General features: G+C 50.7%; 2 protein-coding genes across 5 annotated transcripts in view; one reads left to right on the top strand and one right to left on the bottom strand.

The window, feature by feature from the left end:
- Nucleotides 1-20,827, top strand: part of LOC142830149 (uncharacterized) — a 35,246-nt gene extending 14,419 nt beyond the window's left edge. For both annotated transcript variants that reach the window (XM_075933193.1, XM_075933189.1), the window contains one exon: nt 15,886-20,827. In XM_075933193.1, the coding sequence (XP_075789308.1) occupies nt 16,661-17,731 (1,071 nt within the window). In that variant the 5' untranslated portion in view covers nt 15,886-16,660 and the 3' untranslated portion in view covers nt 17,732-20,827. The remainder of the gene's footprint in view (nt 1-15,885) is intronic.
- The window catches only part of MRPL42 (mitochondrial ribosomal protein L42), a 116,459-nt gene that overhangs the window by 47,155 nt on the left and 45,803 nt on the right, over nt 1-23,501 (bottom strand). The gene's annotated exons all lie outside the window — the stretch shown is intronic.

Below are 23,501 nucleotides of genomic sequence, written 5' to 3'. Positions count from 1 at the left end.
AATGTGCACAGGGCCAGGCAGGCGCGCTGCATTCAGCGAGCCCCCACGTGTAACCACTGAAACTTTCAGCAGTTACACGTTTACTTAATTTTTAACATCCCTAGTTCCTAGGGCTTCCGGGGGAGAGACAGACTGGTGACACTCGGAAAGGATAACGGGTTATAAGTAGGGGCCCTACCAAATCCAAGGTCCATTTTGGTCAGTTTCACAGTCCTAGTATTTTTTAAAAATCAGACATTTCATGATTAATTTTATGATTTCAGCTATTTAAATGTGAAATTTCACAATGGTGTAATTGTACGGGCCCTGACCTAAATAGCAGTTATATGGTGGGAGGAGGTTGCAAGACATTGAGTGCATGGTGGGAGGGCGCTGCTATTCTTACTTCTGTGCTGCTGGTGGCAGTGCTGCCTTCACAGCTGGAGATTGACAGCTGCTGACTGGGAACCCAGCTCTGAGTGTAGAGCTGTTATGAGCAGTATGGCAGAGATAAGAGCGATGTGGGATAAGAGTGATGTGGTAGGGTATTTCCACCCTTTTATTGCATTACTGCTGGTGGGGTTCTGCCTTCACAGATGCAAACGTCTAGCTACCCAACTGTGAAGATAGAACAGAAATAAAACTGGCAATTAAGAATATAAAGGGTAACCAGCCACCCCATAAGCATTGTGACACCTCTGCGTCAAACTCCATTTTGGGTCAGGACCCCCAGTCTCCTCCAAAAAGTAAGAACAGTATAGGGTAGAAAAGACCAAATTTTACTAGGGGGAGAGGGAGAGATGGCCAGATTTGATTTCACAGTCCATGATGTGACTTTTCATGGCAGTGAATTTAGTAGGGCTCTAATTAAAAGTAGTAACCAGCATGGATTTGTCAAGAGCAAATCATGCCAACCAACATCTATGCCTTCTTTGTTAGGGTTACCGGCATAGCGGATAGAAGGAATAATTAGACAAGTTAATTATATTGAGGCTTTTGATAGTACCACAGAAGCATTGTAAGTAGGGATTTTAGTGTGTAGTTGTTAACATGATTAACTGATAAGCCTGGTCTTCTCAGCTAATCCACACAAATACATGCAACCCCCCCCCCCCCGGCCTCCTTTGCTGCCTGTGTATCAAGCTGGCTCTCCATGCGTGCCAGCTCCCCCTCCTGCTGCCTCCCAGACAGCAGCATAGGGGGTGCAGGTGGGAGCCAGTCCTTGGTGGGAAACTCGCTTAAAAACTGGGTCCCCGCACGTACTGGCCACTCTCCTCATGTGCTACTGCCTTTGATTCAGAGGCAGTAGCACAGAGAAGTGGCGGGGGAGGGAGGCAGCTCTGCAGGAGCCAGTGGTTCTAAGGTCTGGAACCCACCTCCCTTCCCCCGCCCCCTCCCTAAGTTGCTGCTTTAAGCACAGAGCAACCTCCTCTGCTGCCTCTATATCAGAGGCAACAGGAGGAGGCAGGTGGGAGCCGGGGAATCTGGCTGATGGGAGACACCAACAAGAGGGGTGTGTCCTAAATCCCACCACCTCAGAATTCATCACCTAAGGCCAGCTGGCAGGATCATGCTGATCTTTGCTGGCAATTTGTAATCAGGGGCTCTTTTCCTGGAATCAAGTGGCTTAAGCAACTAAGGTATTTCTTATGCAAATGTACAAGGTTGGCATCTATCTTCATAGAAAATAGCCAGAGGAGAAAGTGATGGTCTCATCAAACTTTTAGCTAAGAAGTCAGAGCAGTCACTGTCCTAGGATGTGGGATATGCCTCAGTTTGAAACCTTCAACACCTCTGCCTTCTCAAGCAAACAGGTCTTCTGGGTGAGATTACAAATAAGCTCTGGCCTGTAGGACAGGAGTTTGAGACCTGCTGTAGTGTAAACCAGACCTTAGCTATGGCCAACTGACAACTTAAAAACAGAGAAGTCCTTGTGTACACTAAGAATTTTAACATCTTGTTTAAGATGATGTCATTTCCAACTGTCCTGAGTAGTAAATCACTGTAGTCAATGATCTCCAATTTCAGCAGGATTGCTCTTAAGTTACGCATCTGTGTAATGGTTGGTAGGGTCAATGGCAACTGCGCAGTCTTTTAGAAATTATTGTATGTTATTGGAAATTCTCTCAAATGTTGTGCAAAGTGCATATAACAGCTTGTACAGTAGGGATAAGATCATGCTTATCGGTTACCTAAATGCACCTTGTGGTCCGGTTCCCAGGGAGCTGCTTGCTACCCCACACTACTGCCTCTGATACAGAGGCAAACAGTCAGTTTCCTGAGAGTACAGCGGCAGGCAGGTGCCGGTGCACAGCAAAAGCCAGCTTCTAAGTTGGCTCCCAGAGAGTTGGCTGTTTCCCCGCGTGTAACTGTTGAAAGTTTCAGCAGCTATGTGGTTAATCAATTACACACATTTTAACATCCCTGTTGTGCAGACTACTTAAGGTTTTTTACGTTGCTGCCAGTAACAGTACAAAGCAATTACTCGGTTTTGAATTTTCCATCTGTAACCCTACTTTGTCACCCAGACGACATTTGAAAACGGACCAACTCAGGTCAGAATTAAGTATTTGTTGTATACATAACCCAAATTTTAGCTTTAGACCTCAATTTTAAGGCTGCCTTTTAGTAATTGAACATTGCAAATCAGATCTAGCAGAACTTCAGAGTAACATTTACCATGAGATTTTTAGATAGGGAGAAGGAAACAAACTCTTCAGCAACAATTTTGTGAAGGGGACTGGAATGATACAAAGCTAAACTATAATGTACAGTTTGCTTTAGAAAAAGTGCCAGTAGGAAAATGGTTTGTGAAAAGAGCCAGACACGGAGTTTTCAGCAAAATATTAGAGAGGATCCTGTGATACAGGGAATTATCTTCCAATATTCTGGGATTGTCCCAAATAAAGGCTTCTAATTTGATGTTAGAAAAGTGATGCATTTCAGATTCCAATCAGTATAGTAAGGAAATGGCCTGTTTTGGTAAAATTAAAACAAAGATATATATCTGTTCAATATTCCTGTGACTAGTGCACAGAAATGTGTTTCTTCACTACAATTTTAATAGAATTTTATTTGTTCTAGAAATGTTTGGTGTTACTTGTAACTAATACATGGAACATTTTGTAGACAAAAATTCTTGTTGGCAAATTTTCTCATAATAAGAATTGGGGCTCCAGATTTTTAAAAAAGCGGCTTCAAAATTTTCAGGGTAGGGAGAGCTTATTTCTTTTAGAGGTTGCTTCATTTTGGACTTAACAGTAGGTTGGCCCATGGTCATGCACGGTCACCATCTCATTCTAAGCCATGTGATCTGGTACTCAGCTTCCTGGATTCATTAGTTACTAATCAACCCACTAGGATGAGTAGTGTATACCACCACCTCTTCCCGCCGTGGCCCTTGCATAGTGCATGAGTAGAGCTTGCAGTGTTAGTGCACTAGTGTTCATTCATCCTCTGCCTCGGAAATGGAGAGTGCTGAAGCAGCCAAGGAAGAGCTAAATTACTGGGATTTGGGGTGGAGTTCCCTCTTCCCCTGCACAGAGCAACTGGGTCTGGGTGAAATCAACCCTAGCAACATCTCTTGGTTGCAAGAAGCTCTGCACCTGCCTCATCCCTACTCATCTGAAACCCCTCTCGCACCTACCCTCACAGATGAGGGAGGAGGATATGTGTAGAGGGTGTTAGGCTCTGTGGGATAAGGGTCCTGGCGGAAGGAGATGCAGGGGGTTCCGGATGTACAGGGTTGGGCAGACAGGCTGGAACAGCTATGAACAGTGGCCCCTTCCTGCACTTCCAGGCCTTTTGGTCTTCATCCATGGCAGGTGTGGTGCATGACATGGGAAGCTGCTCTCCCATCCACCCAATCACCACCTCCTCCTCCTTCCACATGGAAATCTCCCACTGAGCTACCCTGCTAAGATGAATGTCTTCAAAACACTGATCTTAATGCAAACAATTTTCTTTATAGATGACTTTCCTCTCAGTTACTGAAGCTAGTTTCCCTACAGACAGCATTCTGTTGCTATTGCTTACAATGCATAGGCACATATGATACTTGGTCTCTTAAGTTATTTTCATCTTGACTTCACTGCCTTTCTCCAGTGTCTAAAGAAACCCCCACTTCCACTGCAGTACTGGAGACCTAGAATTTTGTCTGTTAGGAATTTCAGCAAGGATTGCCCAGTGTCAGCCTCCCTATATTCAAATTCCAAAAGAAACTAAAATAATGAATTTAATTAAATAAATTTATAAAATTTTATGAAGAAACAAATATTCTAATTCTTACAACATAACACAACTATTTTACAATCCACAAATAATGTCTATAATTACACTAAACATGAGTAAAGAGAAAACTAAAAGTGAAATGTGAACAGTTCAGTCCACACAAACATAGTAAGAAAAGACTGAGAGGTCCCAAGAGCTTAGATTTGATTCATCAAAGTCTCAGTTTGTGCCTCTGATATCAACTCTGCACCATGTGCTGAGTCTGAAATCTCTCTCTCCACTTGCTTGTAGGGAATCCTCAGCTGGAGTCCAGGCAGATTCTTCCTCTGTTATGGTCGCTGCTAGGCAGGGCAGCTCACTGATTAACTAGTCAGCTAGCTCACAAATGAACAGATTTAAAGAAACCCTATTATGAGAAAATACAAAAAAACCTGAGAACAAAATAGAAATGACTCTTTCCCCCATTGCTACGTTTGCAGAGGAGCTGGAAAAATCACATGGACTGAGCAAATGAACTAGAACAGTCTGACTAAAATCAAAACAGCATTTAAAGCAAACAATTAACACAGAAGTTATTTCCTCTCCTAGGTTCTCCTAGCTCTAAGTAGCATTGCTAGTGATCCCCAGTAGAAGGTTAACACCACCCGACCTGCTGCAAAGTGCTGCAGAGTGAGGAGCAGCAGCCAGTTCTCAGCTCCTGGCTTAGATTCCTCCAGCTCACACAGGCCTTAGAAAACCAGCTGCCTTGCCTGCTTGCTCATGAAGTCTAACCCCAAACTATTGGACCCACCTCCAGAAGCTTCTGAGTGGACTGCTAAATCTGCCCAGCAACAGTAACACTGAACTCACTCCTACCTCCCCCACAGGGGTCTCTGAAAGGAGTAGCTCCCTATTGAGTGCATGGATTACAGGAGTATGGCCGGGCCACGAGTCAAGTGCCCCGCCGACACCCAGGGAAAGGCATCCACTTGCCCTCCCCATCCCACTTGCTTACCTGCCGCATCAGCTCCTTCATCGCCGCAACCAGACGCTTGCCACCACCCTCTCACCTCCGGCCTCAGGGCCCCGCCACTCGGTCCCGGCCCTCTCCGTGCCCCCAGAGGATTCAGAAGATCAGAGGGTCATTGGGGGCGGATGGGGGTCAAGGAAGACGGACTGGGGGCAGCAGGCAAGGCGGCGCATCAGGCGGCTGCGGAGATCACAGCGGGGCTGGCGGGTGCAGCCTGGGGGCAAGTGTGGCTGCAGGGTCGAGCCGCCCTCCCACGTCCCCTGTTCCCGCACGGCATGCTTTTGGTAGGGCTCACAAAAATGGTACAGTGTACTCCCTCTGCTGGCTGTGCATTATCGTCTATTTAACCAACACCATTCCCATTGCTTGGGGCTGTTCATGTGTTGGTAGGAGGCTTGTAAGATTAAATTTTTGCCTGGAAAAGTTGATGAATGTGGATTTCACAGACACTCACCTGTGAAAAATATTTCCATTGACAATAATTGAAATTTACAGATAGATAAAGTAACAAAAGTACTTTCTGAAAACTTTTGATAGCTCGATTTAAGGTTACTTAGCTTGTACATTTTGATGTGAATTGACAGCTTATATTTTAATAGTTATAAAGCTTTAACTTTTTGAGTCTCAACATCTGTTGTCATTGAATAATGATTAACTCCTCTATGTTCTGGTCCATCATAATTTCTAATAGCTGTGAACTTTTAAAACTGATCAAAATAGAAAAATAACACTTTAAAATAATATCATCTGTGAAAATTAAAACAAAATAAATAGTGATTTCTGACAAGCCTATTCACAGCAACCTCTGTGTTAATATCGGCTCTATTCAAAACAGGAAAATGTCACAAATAGCCCAACAGAATAGGACAAAATTGGGATGGAAAATTGTTTTTAAGTATCATGAAATAAAAGATTAGAAAGATTTTAAAAAAAATCCTAGAGACTCCATTAAAATACTTAAAAATATCAAAATCCTTGTCAGAGAAAGATGCGAAAAGCTACGTTTTGTGGCACAGCAAGCAAAAGGGTAAGGTTCTAGTGATAAGTTAATATGAACTTTACTATTAATATGACTTCTGAATAAAAGAACTTAGGTAGACTATGTACATGGATTCACTATCAATACAGAGAGAGAGCTCTGGCAGCATCAGATGTCTTTTGAATTCAGATTTTGGGGTAACTCCTGAAATAAACTATTTTAGCATCTGAAAGGAGGACTATTTTAAACAGCTGTGTTAAAAAAAGATTATTTGTAATAACTAAATATAATGCTGAGAATGAGAACAAATAGAAAGATTTAAGTTAGTTTTGTTTAGTTTCCTAGTTGGCCAAAGAGAATTCTTAATATTTAGCTAGCCGCTTATACAATTCATGAGACTGACTTGAAAAAAATCTACTTTGCAAAGTAACTCTGTAAAGACGGCATTGTGGGCTTCCATGTTTCTAATGTTTCAGTGATTCCAGATCACAGTTGCTCAGTTTGAACAGAAAGTTGGTTTTAATTACTGACATCCTCTCAAATTCAATATGGGAGTTGAAAATCAAGCAGACTTCTTTCTGACTCATGCATCGTCACCAGTGATATAAAGCATTAGATTCTGAAAACCATAGTCTGCTCCTGTTTTCATCTATGCAATTCAAATATTTTCAGATTCATCTTTTTTTTACTTGTGTAGAAGCCATTTGTTTCCATTTGTATAGATGTGAAGGGGATCAGAATATGTCTACAGAGTTTGGAACTTTAACAGTTCTTCTGGTGTTGAGGATGAGAGTACTTGAATAAGACATAGCTCACACTTTCAGAACTGTGTTGCTTCTGCAATGGTGACAGGAATTTCTTTTTTATAAGTAGTGCAAATGTATTTTTGTTGCTAAAATAATTATTTTTGTCTCAAAATATGCTGGGAGTACATATGCTGCTCGGGAAAATGCTATTTTCATATAGTAGTTTTTCAGATTAGGACCACATTTTAAAGCCACTCTGATTCATGCTTGAAAACTTTGTAATGTTTCCTACCTAGAGAAAAGGCTGCCCTTATTACAGATTTGCTATATGTACCAGTAATCTTCTCCTGTTTTGTAAGTGGCATTTGCATATAAATTGTATTTTAAGATTTCCTCTGCTCCTGCTGTTTATTCCCATTTGAAGTCTGATCCCGTGATTGTAAAACCACAACTGGCTACTGTAGAAATGACTGATGTCACAAGATGGAAATTATGATTTCAGGTGGAGAATAAACCACAAGAACAAAGTTTTAAGAAGTAAATAACTTATTTTCATTCAGATATGGCTATAAAAAGGCTAAAACAAAAATTAAATAGAAAGGCTCTTTTCTGAATAGAGTTTTCCATTACGTTGTTTTAAAAAAAATGTTAAGGGACTGACAGATTTACATAAGTGAGGAAATTCAAACTTAAAGCTGCATATTGATTGTTAAAAATCATACTTTTGTGCCTCATTGCAGTAGTCCAGTACACGTATAAGTTTATAGACTGTTTTGAGAGTCTCCATAAATATTTTTAGGCTTCCGAGGATGAGTTAAGTTTGCAGTTCCAACTTATAATCTGTTAGTCTGCTATCCTTTTTGTTTATAGTGATAGAAATGTAGCCGTGTTAGTCTGGTGTAGCTGAAACAAAAAACAGGACTATGTAGCACTTTAAAGACTAACAAGATGGTTTATTAGGTGATCAGCTTTCGTGGGCCAGACCCATTTCCTCAGATCAAATAGTGGAAGAAAATTGTCACAGCCATATATACCAAAGGATACAATTAAAAAAATTAACACATATGAAAAGGACAAATCAAATTTCAGAACAGAAGGGGGATGGGAGGGAGGTAAATGTCTGTGAGCTAATGATATTAGAGGTGATAATTGGGAAAGCTATCTTTGTAATGGGTAAGATAATTAAAGTCTTTATTCAAACTTAGGCGTAAAGTGTCAAATTTAAGCATGAATGACAGTTCAGAGGATTCGCCTTCAAATGTAGTCTTAAAAGGCCTTTGAAGCAGGATACAGGTAATCAAATCGTTGAGACAATGTCCTTTCTGGTTGAAATGGCAAGAAATTGTTTTTTCTTTGTGAACCTGTCTAATATCTGTTTTGTGGGCATTGATCCTTTGGCGAAGTGTCTTGAGACATTTATCCAATGTACATAGCAGACAGACACTATTGGCACATGATAGCATAAATTATATTTCTGGATGCGCAGAAATATATGTTCTTCGAGTGGTTGCTCATGTCCATTCAAAGTAGGTGTGCGCATTGCGTGCACTGCGTCTTCTGGAGCGTTTTCCCTAGCGGTACCCGTAGCGCTGGCAGAGCGCCCCCTGGAGTGGCGCTGCCATGGCGGGGCATAAGTACCCCCCGGCGCTGCCCCACCTCAGTTCCTTCTTACTGCAGCGACGGTCGTTGGAGCGTCTCCATATCTCAGTCTACTTAGTTAGTTAATGGTTCCCGTTCTCACATTCCTTGTAAATAGTTCTCGCAGTTAGATAGTTAGGTTCTTTGCTTTGTTCCTTCCCCCTTGGGGGTAAGGAATGCCAGGGCTGCAAGGCTTCAAGACGTGCGCTGACTGCGGGAAGTTTATGCCCAAGGGTGACCCACACGACAGCTGTCTTAAGTGCTTGGGTGAGACTCATCTGGCTATTGCCTGTAAGATCTGCAAGTCCTTTAAGCCCCGAACGAGAAAAGAAAGGGTTTCCCGCCTGAAACTTCTCCTCATGGAGACTGCGCTTCAACCAGTGCCGCCGGAACAGCCTGCAGTGCGCAGTGCACCGGCTTCCACGCGGGAGGCCCCTCACCGGCACCGCGCGTGGGTGTCGAGTTCTCGGCACCGGTCACACTCTCCTCCGACTAAGAGAGTGAAGAAATCCCGGGGAAGGTCCCCTTCGAAGAAGACAACGTCGGTTGGGCACCGCACTGTGGGCTGTCCGGTGCGCGTATCGTCCTCTTCACACCATCGGCGCCGAGGAGGCCGAGGTAGTCCTGGTTGCCTGCCTCCATACTGCCTGTCCACGCCAGATACGTTCGAGGCGGCGCAGGACCTTATTAGCCTCACGACCTCCCCTCCATCTTCGGTTGACTCGGAAGGGTCGAGGTCACCATCGTCGGAGGCTCGGCTGGGTACGGCTTCACCCCAGCATGGCCCAGGTTAGCATGCTAAAGTGGCTTATGTGTTGGGACCACCCCATGTGGGGTCAGGACCAATCGCTACTTCGGCACCCTTCTTGTCGCTGAGCTGTCAGACTCAGGGAGTTTCCAGCCATGCACGAACTGCGCTGCAGTTGAGCTCCTTACCAGCTCTCCACCTGGCGGTGCTGGTGTCGTATCTGAGTAGCCATGTGGCGTCCACTCAGATTTTTCTCTCCTCCATGGAGGTCGCCCAGGAGCCGGCATCCGTCTCCGTGCCTTCATCTGCACCGGCATCGACGCAGTGGTCTCGTCAGGCACCGGGCCTGGGTACCCCGGTGCCGCAACCGCCAGCCGCAACTCTACCGGCACTGAGCCTGAGCACCTCTGTGCCACGGCTGCTGGCGACTCAACCGGCACTGGGCATAGGTACCCCAGTGCCGCAGCTGCTGGCGACTCAACCAGCACCGGGGCTGGGCACCCCGGTGCTGTAAGAAAAGGTTACTCACCTTGTGCAGTAACTTCTGTTCTTCGAGATGTGTGTCCCCGTGGGTGCTCCACTACAGGTGTCGGGCTCGTCCCGGCGCCGCAAACCGGAAATTTCTTAGTAGCAGTAGCCCCCTCCGGAGGACCGCGCATGCGCAGAGTGTCCCGCGGCGTTCACGCCTTTTCTGCGTCGCGCGGTCCGACCCGCCTGTTCCTCCTAGCCAGAACATCTGCAAGATACAAGAGAGAGCTCCGAAGCAGGGAGGAGGGCGGGTCGTGGAGCACCCACGGGGACACACATCTCGAAGAACAGAAGTTACTGCACAAGGTGAGTAACCTTTTCTTCTTCTTCGAGTGATGTCCCCGTGGGTGCTCCACTACAGGTGAGTACGAAGCAGTCATCCTCGCACTGATTGTGCTTTGGATTTACTTGTGCACGGACGAAAGGACTGCTTGAGCGACTGCTGTGTCTGCCTCCTTGAGACGGTCAAGGGCATAGTGTCTAGCAAAAGTGGATGCGGACGACCATGTCGCTGCCCTGCATATGTCCCTAAGTGATACATTTTTCATAAAAGCCGTGGAGGCAGCCATACTCCTGGTTGAATGTGCGGTTGGCGGACAGGGTAGAGACTTCCCCCTGAGGGTGTAGCAACGGGTGATGTAGTTAACGATATGCTTCGAAATACGTTGTGACGACAGCTGATGACCTTTAGAGCGATTAGTGAGTGATAATAGCAAACGTGGAGACTTCCGGAAGGGACGTGTTCTGTCTAGATAAAATGCCAACGCCCTTCTGACGTCCAGAGTGTGCCAGTGGGCTTCCTCAGGTGTAGCATGTGGCTTAGGGTAGAAAGTCGGGAAGATTATAGGCTCATTGACATGAAAGGACGAGTTGACTTTTGGCAAGAAGGCTGGATGACATCTCAGTGAGACTCCCTGCTGAGTGAAAATTGTGTATGGAGGATCCGCCGAGAATGATGCAAGCTCTGAGACCCACCGAGCTGAGGCTATCGCCAGGAGAAAGGTAACTTTAATCGTGAGAATTTGTAACTCACAAGTCGCAAGTGGTTCAAATGGTGGGCGGGTAAGAGTGTCCAGTACAAGGCCAAGGTCCCATGGCTGCGAGATAGGTTTGTGTGGTGGACAGAGATTGGAAATTCCCTTGAGGAATTTCTTCGTAAGCGGATGGGAGAAGACAGAAAAACTCTCTATGGGAGTGTGAAAAGCCGAAATAGCTGCCAAGTGCACTTTTAGCGAAGCAGCGGCCAACCCTTGGGAATGTAAATGCAGGACATAGTCTAGAATACGCTGAATCTGCACGCTTAGGGGGTTAATGGCTTGTAGCTGGCACCAGGCTAAGAAGCGACGCCACTTATAGGTGTAGGATCGTTGGGTGCTGTGGTGTCTGCTTTGCACGAGTACATCCTTGACCGCTTGGGAGCAGGTTAATTCTAGGCCCTGGAGCCAGTTAGGAGCCAAGCTGTCAGGTGCAACCGGTCGACATCCGGGTAGAGAAGGTTGCCGTTTTGTTGTGAGATCAAGTTGTTGATGCGTGGAAGACATTGAGGTCTGGACACTGACATCTGCATGAGTTGCGTGAGCCACGTCTGGCGCGGCCAGAAAGGAGCCACCAGGATCACTGTCGCCGAGTCTGATAGTATTTTCTGTATTACTCGGGGTATCAGCGGAATTGGGGGAAAAGCGTACAGGAGATGGTATGTTCCCCACCTGAGTAGGAAGGCATCCCCCATCGATTGGGTGCCTATCCCTGCTCTTGAATAGTAAGAGCGGCACTTCCTGTTGACTCGAGTGGCAAAGAGGTCGATCTCTGGGTAACCCCATCTCTGAAACAGATCGCGGGCTACGGAGTGAAGGAGTTCCCATTCGTGCTGGGAGTGGAAGGATCTGCTGAGTGCGTCCGCAATTGTATTGGTTTTGCCGGGGAGATAGGAAGCTGTGAGCATGATCTCGTGACGAATCGCCCAGTTCCAAAGGCGCACTGCTTCCGCACACAAAGTCCTGGACCGGGCCCCACCTTGCCGGTTGATATAGTAAACCGTGCATATGTTGTCCGTAAGGATCTGTACAGCGGTTCCCTGAATCTGGCGGACGAAGTGGCGACATGCGTTGAAAACTGCCCTGAGCTCCAGGAAGTTTATATGGAGTAGGGATTCCTGATGGGACCATAGTCCCTGAGTCCGATAGTGTAACATATGTGCCCCCCAGCCTATTAGGGATGCGTCCGTGGTCAGTTGAATGGATGGGGGTTGGACCCGGAAGGGAACGCCTGCTAGAGTATTGGCAGGTTGAACCCACCAAGAGAGCGATTTCTTGACCCGGGCAGGGACGGTTGTGAAACTGTTGATATTGGTAATGCCCGGTTTGTAGGCTATAAGGAGCCAATGTTGCAGACATCGCATGCGGAGGTGAGCATGGGTTATGACGTACGTGGTAGAGGCCATGTGTCCCAATAGTTTCAGGCAGGTAAGGTATGGAACCTTCGGGGCTGTAAGCAAGACATTCGACAGGTCTCGAATGGTGTCGGCTCTGTCTGTAGGCAGATACGCCATAGCAGTGGCAGAGTCTAGTCTGGCCCCAATGAACACGATGGACTGGGCCGGAATTAGAGTAGATTTTGGCAGATTGATAATTAGACCAAGAGTCTCAAAGATGGCTTTTGTAGTGGCAACTGCCGTCTCGGCTTGTTCTCTCGAAGGAGCCGAGAGGAGGTAGTCGTCGAGATAAGGAAAGATGGTGATGCCCGCTCGACGGAGGTGCGCTGCTACGACTGCCATGGTCTTTGAGAATACTCTCGGAGCTGCGGATAGGCCGAAGGGAAGGACCGCATATTGGTAATGGTCGTCTCCGACGGTAAACCGCAGAAATCTCCTGTGAGCTGGGTGGATAGGAATGTGGAAGTATGCGTCCTGTAAATCAAGAGACGCGAACCAATCCTGTTGTAGTGTTGGGATGATGGAACCCAGAGTAACCATCTTGAATCTGTATCTTCGCATGTGGCGGTTGAGACCGCGAAGGTCTAGTATCGGCCTCCATCCCCCCGACTTCTTCTCTGTGAGGAAGTATCGGGAATAGAAGCCCCTGCGTTGGAATTCGGGAGGGATCCTTTCCACCGCACTTATGGTAAGTAGGTGTACGACCTCCTGTCGTAACAGATTTTCGTGAGAGGGGTCCCTGAAAGGGGGCGGGGAGGGAGGGTTGGTGGGAGGTAAAGTGGAGAACGGAATGGTGAGTCCCGAGGTTACGATCTCCCTGACCCAGCGGTCCGTGGTGATGGCAAACCAACGAAGGGAGTAGGGGTACAGACGGCGGCTGAAGAGTTTGGTTACTCGCGCATTGGATTCTAGTTGGGGGATGGTCCGCAGACTCTCGATCAGTCCGTCAAACTTGTTGCCTAGATTGTTGTTGGTTGTTGGTCTTGTTAGATTGCTGGCGGCGACGCTGGGGGCGCTGCCTCTGTCTGTGTTGCTCGTATGGTCTAAATCGTTGATTGGAATAATAAGAAGCCGAGGAAGGAGGAGGCCTCTGCCTGTTATACGGCCAAGCTCTCCTGCGCCTGAAGGGTGGGGTGTACATTCCTAGCGTTCTTAACGTATTCCTAGAGTCTTTTCCTGAGTGAAACACTTGGTCCGTGTTTTGGGCGAACAGGGAAGCTCGGTCGAAAGGGAGGTCCTCCACCTTAGGGTGTAGATCCTTTGGCACCGAAGCCAGGTGGAGCCAAGAGTCTCGTCGCATGACGATCGACGTCGCCATCGTGCGGGAAGCTGAGTCCACGATATCGAGAGATATCTGGAGCGCATTACGGGCCACTGTGTAACCCTCTTGCACTATGGCTTTCAGTACCTCCCTTTTTGAATGTGGGAGATGCTGTATCAGGGGCACTAACTTCGAATAATTGTCGAAGTCGTGGTTGGCAAAATGGGCGGAGTAGTTTGCCATCCTCAATGTGGCCGTTGCCGATGAATACACCTTTCTGCCTAGCAAATCCAGGCGTTTGGCCTCTTTGTCCGCGATGGAATTCCTCGCCTGCACGGATCTCGCCTTTTGCTGGGCTGCATCAACCACAATAGAGTTTGGGACAGGATGGGTAAAGATAAACTCTGCGTCCTTGGCGTCGATGAAATATTTCCTGTCTGTGCGTTTGTTGGTAGGAGGCGTAGATGCCGGGGTTTGCCAGATGTCATTAGCTACTTCCAATATTGCGGCATCGAAAGGAAGAGCCAGCTTCGATTTGTTGGACTGTTGCAAATTTCTAAGCAGAGCATGGTGTTTTGGAGGCGCCCCAGAGGTGCGTAGGTTTTGTGAGTCCGCTACCCGGGTGAAAAGCTCATGGAATTGCTTGTAATCGTCCGCTAGCGGAGGTTCGTCATTAAACACCGTGTCATCGGGGGAAGAGGACGCGACATCTGTCGGGGAGGCCACGGACTGGTGTTCCGCCACTGGTGACTGAGTGGTATCGTCCTGTGGGGCAGAAGTCGTGGACGCATCTCCCGTAGGCGCTGGTGGGCGTTGAGCCGGTGGAATAGAGCCTTGGGTAGTTGGTGGTGGCGAGTATATTGGTTGTCGGTCCGGAGACAAGGGCGAGCGCCTTGTGATTGATTGTGAACGCTCAGACTGCGGTGAGCGATGGCGAGACGCACGATGTGAGTATTGTGGAGAATAAGAAATCGTGCTCCTGTGGCGATAGTAGCGGGAGCGAGTAGGTGATCGAGGGGAACGAGAGCGGTACGAATAACGATACGGCGATCTTGAGTAGTATGAGCGGTGATAGTGGGGCGGTGTGATGGACCTTCTCGGGGATCTATAGTAACGGCGTGTAGGAGAGTACTCATGGTAGTGGCTCCGCCGTCTTTGAGGTGGTGAAATCGAGGGTCCCGGGGAGAAGGCTGCCCTATCTGAGCCTGGAGAAGGGGTACGAGGATGATGCGTCTTCCTTTGCGCCTTAGTCGGTACCGCCCTAGAAGTATGGGGGACCGGGCTATCTGGAATCGAGACAAGCGAGGCCACATCAGAGATTTCTCCTGGAAGTCGTGGTGATCGAGGCGCAGGAGACGAGGAAGGTGGAGGCACTTCTTCTCTAGAGACATGAGGCTGTAGGGTCGTCAGAGCCGGTGCCGAAGCGGGAGACGGGGACGGCTCCTCCACGTCCAGCGGTTGGTTGGTGCGGTGCGGTGCCGATGCGCCCTGAGTGAGAGGAATAGCTGCGTCGCTAGGTTTTGAATGAGGTCTGGGTGCCGAGTGCTTCCTCGGTACCGTGTCCGGTGCCTTAGGCTGTTGCGACTTAGGTTTCAGTGCCTGGCCGGCCACTGGTGCCGTCTTAGCTTGGGCGCGGTCATGCGCCAACGGTGCCGATTGTTTCGGTGCCGAGGACCGCACAGAATCTGGCTGCGGTGCCGCTCGGAGGCTCGGTGCCGCCGATGATGGTGCCGACTCCGGACGGGTTGGCGGGGCCAATGCCACAGAGAGAGCGGGGCTCGGCGCTGATGTGCTACGGGCTTTTGAAGGCTTTTCCATAGCCTGCGGGTGGCCCGACGCGGGTCCCGACTGCCGCCCTTAGACTCCTGGACGGAGCGGAGGCCTTTTCCTTGGCCTTGTGAGTACTCGCGGTCTCTCGCTCCGTTGTCGACGGCGGCTGGAGAGCCTTGTTGAAAAGGAGCATTTTAAGGTGCATCTCTCTATCGCGCCTTGTGCGCGCCGTTAGCTTGGCGCAATGGCCACACTTCTGAGGAATATGGCCCTCCCCTAGGCAGCGAATGCAGCGGGAGTGGCCATCCGACACGGGCATAGCCTCGCCGCATGAGGCACTCTTCTTGAATCCGGGAGAACCGGGCATGGCTGGTTATTAGAATGTAACCCCCGGAATTATAACGGGGAATGAAATAACAGGGTTTTTTTTTTTTTTTTTTTTGAAACAGTTAACTACTCTAACTAACTAACGGTATATAACTGACTAACTCTAAGTTGGGAAGGGGCTAACTGGGAAACAACAGAACATATATCTAATTTTTTTCCACTATATGATCTCTCCTCAGGAGAGGAGCGCGTTCCAAATCCGTCTGCGGCCATGGACGGTTAGGAGGAACTGGCGGGTCGGACCGCGCGATGCAGAAAAGGCGCGAACGCCGCGGGACACTCTGCGCATGCGCGGTCCTCCGGAGGGGGCTACTGCTACTAAGAAATTTCCGGTTTGCGGCGCCGGGACGAGCCCGACACCTGTAGTGGAGCACCCACGGGGACATCACTCGAAGAAGAACTGGGTGCTGTAGAACCCTCGGCACCGGGTCTGGGTCCCCCGGAGCCGCAACCGTCAGCGAGCCTTCCGACACAGGGCATGGGTCCCCTGGTCCCACAGATAGTGCGGCCACGACGTACTCATGCGGGTAAGCCCGAGTCAATGGCAAGGTTTGTCCCGCATTCTTCATCGGCTTCACCCTGGCCGGAGTCCGATTATTCCTCGGACTCGGATGCTGCCTCCGTCCATTCGGGCTCCTCGAGGGCATCCTCGACCCACAGGTCCAGGTCCAGACATAGGAGGGACCACACTCAACAAACGTGGCCTCTGCACCCACAGTGGCCTTTCTGGACCCCCGGGCCTATCATCAGTGGCAAGGTCAGCTGCCTCCTTCTCTGGGGTCAGGGACTTCAGGGCAGCGTTCCCAACCGTCAGCGTGCCTGTCCCGAGCCCCTCCTTCCCCTCTCCGGGCACCTCAACCCAATCGAGCAGCACCGCAACTGCCGGCACCGGAGGCGGACCCATCGGGAGCACAAGCTACCCAGACGGCTCCGCAGTTGGCGACAACTGTTCCTATGCCACTTCAGGAGTCGTCGTCATCCCCAGACGAGGCACTAGCAGACCCTGCACTGAGTCTGCCGTCAATGGATGCCTGCACGCACCAGGACCTCCGCCGCATGGCTGCCAACTTGGCCATTCCGGTGGAACCTGTCATCGAGGACACGGATCCAATGGTGGACATCCTCACGGAAGATACACCTGCGCGATTGGCCTTACCGCTTAACAAAACGGTATCAAAGATTACCAATGCCCTGTGGCAAACGCCAGCAACCTTGACCCCTACCTTAAAAGGGGCCGAGAGGCGTTATTACGTCCCAAACTCGGAGCATGATTATCTGTACTCACAACCCAACCCCGGGTCCTTGGTCGTGCAGGCCGCGGCCCAAAAGGAAAGACTCCCTCAGCCGGGTCCTTCTCCAAAGGCTAGGGAGCCTAAGCGGCTGGACCTGTTGGGCCGTAAGGTTTACGCCACGGGAGCATTACAACTCCGCATCGCAAACCAGCAGGCGATGCTGAGTAGGTATGCCTTTAACACCTGGCAGGCCGTCGAAAAGTTCCGAGACAGACTCCCTGTGGAGGACTGCCAGGAGTTCACGGCTGTTGCCTTAGAGGGTAAAGTCATCTCGCAAACTGCTCTCCAGGCGGCTCTGGACACTGTGGATTCAGCAGCCCACACGATGGCGACTGGTGTCGTTATGCGTCGGGGGGCATGGCTCCACGTCTCGGGAATTCCCCCGGATGTGCAGCATACAATTCAGGACTTGCCCTTTGAGGGCAAAGCTCTATTCTCGGAGCACACTGACTCTAGGCTCCATACCCTGAAGGACACTAGGTCCACCCTAAAGTCCTTGGGCATCCACACGCCGGCCCCGCAGCGGCGACATCTGCCCTATAGGCAGCAGGGAAGGGCGCAGCCCCAGGTGCCCTGTGGGGATTACTGGAGACGCCGTTCATGGGCCTCCGGTGGAAGTTCTAGGGCGTCCGCGCACCCTCAGGGGGTTAGGGGTCGACATCGTCGCCCCAGGACTGATACCCAGCATGGAGGTCCTCACAGTCCTTCCCATCAGGGCAAGCCTCAGTTTTGACGCCTCGTTTGAGAGTCCCGTACCAATCTCCTGCCCTGGCCCCCAATTTGGGGCCAGGCTATCCCTTTTTGCCCATGCTTGGGCCATAATATCTTCAGATGCCTGGGTTCTGAACATTGTAAATGGAGGCTATTCTATCCCATTCCTAGGCCTGCCGCCCTTGAAACCCCCTTCTCCGTCTTTAGTAAGGGACACTCCTCACGAACACATCCTCTGTCAGGAGGTGTCGGCGCTCCTCAAAAAAGGAGCGATAGAGGAGGTTCCTCCGCAGCTGCGAGGAAGGGGTTTTTACTCCCATTATTTTGTCCCCAAACCGAAGGGAGGGGTCCGCCCCATCTTGGACTTCCGAGATTTAAACAAGGCGGTCATAAAACACAAGTTCAGAATGGTGACCTTGGCATCGGTCATCCCAGTGCTACAATTAGGAGACTGGTACACAACTCTCGACCTCAAGGACGCGTACTTCCACGTGGCAATCAGACCCAGCCACAGGAGGTTCCTCAGGTTTATGGTGGGCCAATACCATTTTCGGTTTACGGTGTTCCCTTTTTGGTTTATGTACAGCACCGAGGGTATTCACAAAATGCATGGTGGTGGTTGCTGCATATCTCTGCAAACAAGGGGTGCATGTGTTTCCGTACCTCAACGACTGGCTGATCTGAGGTCGCTCGTACGGGCAGATAGAGGCTCACGTGGCACTCACAAGAGCCCTTTTCCTAAGGTTAGAACTCCTGATAAATGTTGAGAAGTCATCCCTGACTCCCTCGCAACAGATAGAATTCGAGGGAGCCCTCCTCGATTCGAGGGTGGCAAGGGCGTTCCTGCCCAAGAGCAGGTTCCTCTCCATAGTGGAGCTGATCTCAGGGCTAACCCGGTCCCCTATAACGACCCCTCGGGTCTGCTCCAGGCTCCTGGGCCATACGGCGGCGTGTACGTACATGGTCCGCCATGCCAGATTGCGGATGAGACCCATGCAGGCATGGTTGGCGAGGGCCTTCAGCCAGTCCAGGGGTCTTTGGGACTCGATAATTACGGTGCCCACAGAAATTCCGGACTCCCTCCTATAGTGGACCCAGGAAACTGGTACGCAGTGGGGTCCTTTTCAGTACCCCTCCCCCCTCCCTGACACTGGTCACCGATGCGTCCGACCTGGGCTGGGGAGCACACCTGGGGCAACACAGGACTCAAGGCCTTTGGTCCCCCTCCGAGCGAGCCCTACACATAAACATCCAGGAATTGTGGGCGGTGAGGCGAGCCTGCGAATCCTTCCTGCCAAGGCGGCGTCGCCCACCGCTCGATCCTGGTTCGTATGGACAACACAGCGGCGGTCTTTTACCTCAACAAGCAGGGTGGGGCATGATCATCTCCCCTCTGCAAAGAGGCCCTGCAACTTTGGCATTTGTGTCACGCACGGTATCACACCTCAAGTGGAATACCTCCCAGGGTGCAAAAACCTGCTAGTGGACACGCTGAGCAGATCCTTTGGAGCCCACGAGTGGACCCTCAAGGACTCTGCTCTCCGCCAGGTTTTCTGCAGGTGGGGTTATCCCTGCCTAGACCTGTTCGCCTCAGCAAGCAATGCCAAATGCAGAACCTACTGCTCCCTGCTGGGGTTGGGGAAATATTCCCTGGGGGATGCACTGACGACCGAGTGGCCAGAGGGCATTCTCTATGCTTTCCCCCGTTTCCCCTAATTTCCAGGGTATTGACCAGGGCAAGGACATTTCGATCCTCAATCATTCTCATAGCCCCCAGGTGGCCCAGACAGTTCTGGTTCCTCACCCTGGTGGATATGCTTGTCCAGGACCCAATAGCACTCCTTCTAGTCTGGGATCTGCTAACTCAACCCTGGGGCGAGGGGATCATGGTTCACCCAGATCTCCGGTCTCTCCACCTAACGGCATGGTTTATCCGTGGTTGAACCCACCTGAAAGGGAATGTTCCCAAGAGGTTCAGATGGTTCTCCTCAGGAGCAGGAAACCCTCTACTAGACGGTCTTGCACTTCTCGTCTTGGGCGTCCCGGAGAGGAGTACACCCGTCCTTGGCTCCTATTCCAACTATTCTTGACTACCTTTCCCAGTTTCGGTCTAGTGGCCTATCTTTCTCTTCTATCAAAGTCCATGTGGCGTCTCTCTCCGCCTTCCACGTTGGTATGGCAGGAGTCTCCCTTTTTTCTAACCCGGTGGTAAAACGGATTCTTACTGGCCTGGAAAAACTTTACCCCTCGGTGAGGGCCCCGCTTCCTGCCTGGAACCTTAAAGTGGTCCTCCACAGGCTTATGCTACCTCCCTTTGAACCGCTGGCCACGTGTTCCCTGCTGCACCTTTCATTGAAGGTTGCTTTCATCGTGGCCATTACATCAGCTCGAAGGGTCTCGGAACTAAGGGCACTAACTGTAGACCCGCCCTACCTTGTTTTTTCCCATAACAATGTAAGGCTACGGCCTTATCCAGCCTTCCTCCCGAAGATGGTATCACCATTCCACCTGTCCCAGGAGATTTATCTCCCATTTTTTTCCTCAAAACCTCACGCCTCCTCTAAGGAGTGGGTTCTGCACTCCCTGGACGCCAAGCGGGTGCTGGCCTTCTACATTGATAGAACCAAGCCGTTCCATAAATCACAACAATTGTTTATTGTATTTGGGGACAGGGTGAAAGGGTCGTGTATTTCCACGCAAAGGCTATCAAGATGGGTGGTGCAATGCATCACAGAATGCTATTACCTGGCTGGTAAAACCCCACCCAGGGTGAAAGCACACTCCACCAGGGCGCAGGTGTCCTCGGTGGCCTTTGGTGCCCACGTACCAATCACAGAAATTTGCAGGGCAGCCACCTGGTCTTCCCTTCACACGTTTCCAACACATTATGTGCTACCTCAGCAGGCCAGGGAGGATGCAAGGGTGGGCTTTGCAGTCCTCGAATCTGTGATGTAAATATGTTTCCAGTTGTCTTTGTTCTTAAATGGTGCCTTATCAGTGTTGAATTGTTCAAATAAATCCGTTTATTGTTTACCTCACTTCATGACTCTGGTGGTATGACTGCTCCGACCCCTCCGTGGGATTAGCTTGGTAGTCACCTACTTCGAATGGACATGAGCAACCACTCGAAGAAGAAAAGAACGGTTACTTACCTGTAACTGTTGTTCTTCGAGATGTGTTGCTCATGTCCATTCGACTCCCACCCTACCTCCCCTTCGTCGGAGTGTCTGGAAAGAAGGAACTGAGGTGGGGCAGCGCTGGCAGGGGTACTTATGCCCCGCCATGGCGGCGCCACTCCAGGGGGGCGCCCTGCCAGCGCTACGGGTACCGCTAGGGAAAATGCTCCGGAAGACGCGGTGTGCACACCTACTTCGAATGGACATGAGCAACACATCTCGAAGAACAACAGTTACAGGTAAATAACCGTTCTTTTCATGATCTTAGAACTCACTTGGTTAGGCCCAATAATGGTATCAGCAGAGTGAATATGTGGACAAAGCTGGCAACGGGGTTTGTTGCAAGGGAAGGTACCAGGCTGGTATTAGTGTGGTATGTCGTGTGGTTGTTGGTAAGAGTCATCTTGAGGTTAGGTGGTTGTCTATAGGAGACTATGGGTCTGTCTCCCAGAGCCTCTTGGAGTTTAGTATCCTGTTCCAGTATAGGCTGTAATTTATTGATAATGTGTTGGACAGGTTTAAGTTGGGGGTTGTAGGTGATGACAAGTGGTGTTCTATTGTTGGTTTTCTTGGGTCTGTCTTGAAGTAGATGGTTTCTAGCTATTTGTCTGGCTCTTTCAATTTGCTTTTTTATTTCTCTGGGTGGGTAGTTAAGGTTTATAAATGCTTGGTAGAGATCCTGAAGTTTCTGGTCTCTGTCAGTGGGATTAGAGCAGATGCGGTTGTATCGAAGGGCTTGGCTATAGATGATGGATTGTATGGTGTGTTCTGGATGGGAGCTGGAAGCATGTAGGTAACTGTATGAGTCAGTGGGTTTTCTGTAGAGAGTGGTGTCTACCCAATGTGAGCAGTGAGGGCATCTGCCACTCGCTCACATTGGCCCTGGAAGTGGCCCCAGGCCTGCTGGCACCACTGAAGGTCCGCCTCCATCCACTGGGTGGTGGCCGCCTCAATGCGCTCGACGGCCTGGATGTGCCGCCGAAGCAGTTGGTCCCGCTGCCGGACACGCTGGCTTGGGTGGTTGGGGGTGCTGCCGCTGCTGCAGGGCTGGAGGGTCCCCCGCTCCTGCTTGGTCCCGCTGCAGGGAACAGAGATAAGGATGGGTCAGTCAGGCAGTCCAGCCACCATCCCTGCACCCCATGCCCTCCGCCCCTGAGGCCAGGTGACACCACAGTACTGTGGCTTGGGCCCACTCCTCCACTGCCCCCCGAGAAGGATGCTTCTCCATATATTGTAACCACCGGTCTGTCCTGGCCCCTTGGGGGGTGGGAGGGCGCGTGTGTTGTGTTAACCTGTGGAACTCCCTGCCGGGGAGGCTGTGAGGCTTTGGGGTAATCAATGGTGTTTGACAGGGAACAAGATTAATCCCCACACAGTGCCTGGGAGCACATATGGCAGACATGGTCTGGGCTCTCAGATCCCCATCATGTGGCTGTCTCCTGGACGGAACCAGGAGTGACTGGGGAGTGTACCATCCTTGCAGCAAACTCAGGTGGCCCTAGGGCAGGCCTGAACGCTTCTCCCCTCCCCCTCCCGCAAGCCCTCTCCCACGTAGCCCAGGGACATTTGTGGCCACAGTGGGGACTTCCCTCGGGGGGCCAGCCAAGGCACTGATGGGGGCCAGCCAAGGGAGCAGACAAGGGGCTTAGTGGGGGCCACACTCACAGGGCTGTGACGCTGCAATTTTCCCAGCAGCAGCTGGCTGTGCCTCACAGCCAGGCATGGAACAGTGTGCCATTCTGTGTGCTGCACACTTGTGGAGCTGTGGGCTCTGGCCTGGGGCCCTGACTGGTTCCAGCCGGCATCCACCCTTCCCCTCTGGTCCGGATGTGAGTGAGCAGCATGGTCCCAGGCGTGCCCTGGAGCTGCCTGCCATGGCCACGTGCTGCTCGGTCACCAGGCTGCACATGGCTGCACGTGCTGCATACTGCTAATACTACACAGCGTGCAGCTCACACTGCCTAAGTCACGCTCCCTCCCCCTCCTTCCCTCCCACCCCGGGCGCCTGGCTCTCCCCTGCCCTTGTGAATGCATAGTGCAACACTCACCACTGGATCCTTCCCTGGCCTCCGAGGACACATGGGAGACGTCGGGGCTGCTGGAAAGGACCTCCAGCTGGATGGTCACGCTGCTGCCCTGGTCCTCCTCTTCATCTGACCCGCTGGCTGGCTCGTGTTCCTCCCCTGCTTTGCTGGGCCTGGTGACGGGGGGGCACCTGCTCGTGTCCATGGGCACGGACGGTCCGTGGAGTGCTGCCTGGCCCAGGATGCGGTGGAGCCACTGGTAGTGGGGGCAGGTGTTGGCTCCTGCCCCCTGGCCCTTGCTGGCCTGGACATAGCCCAGGTGCGGCTCTTTGACCTTTGCCCAGACCTGCTCGAGGGTCTGGGCTGGATGGCCCTGGTCTGATAGCGCCTGGGCCATGTGGCAGAAAATGTCTGTATTGTGGCGACAGGTGCCCCGGGTGTCATGCAGGGCCTATTTGAAATCATGGGAAGGTGGGTGGGCGAAGCCTGCCCACATTCTAAAAGCCCCTCCCCAACCTTATGGGAGGGACACTGAACCCATGTTTAATTGAATCCGGGGGACAACAAATGACTACAGGGTCAAGGAGTGCGG

This window comes from Pelodiscus sinensis, chromosome 1 (genome assembly GCF_049634645.1).
Source record: "Pelodiscus sinensis isolate JC-2024 chromosome 1, ASM4963464v1, whole genome shotgun sequence".
NCBI lineage: Eukaryota > Metazoa > Chordata > Testudines > Trionychidae > Pelodiscus > Pelodiscus sinensis.
The sequence above is the reverse complement of the archived record's forward strand: the minus strand, read 5'-3'. Positions and strand labels throughout refer to the sequence as shown.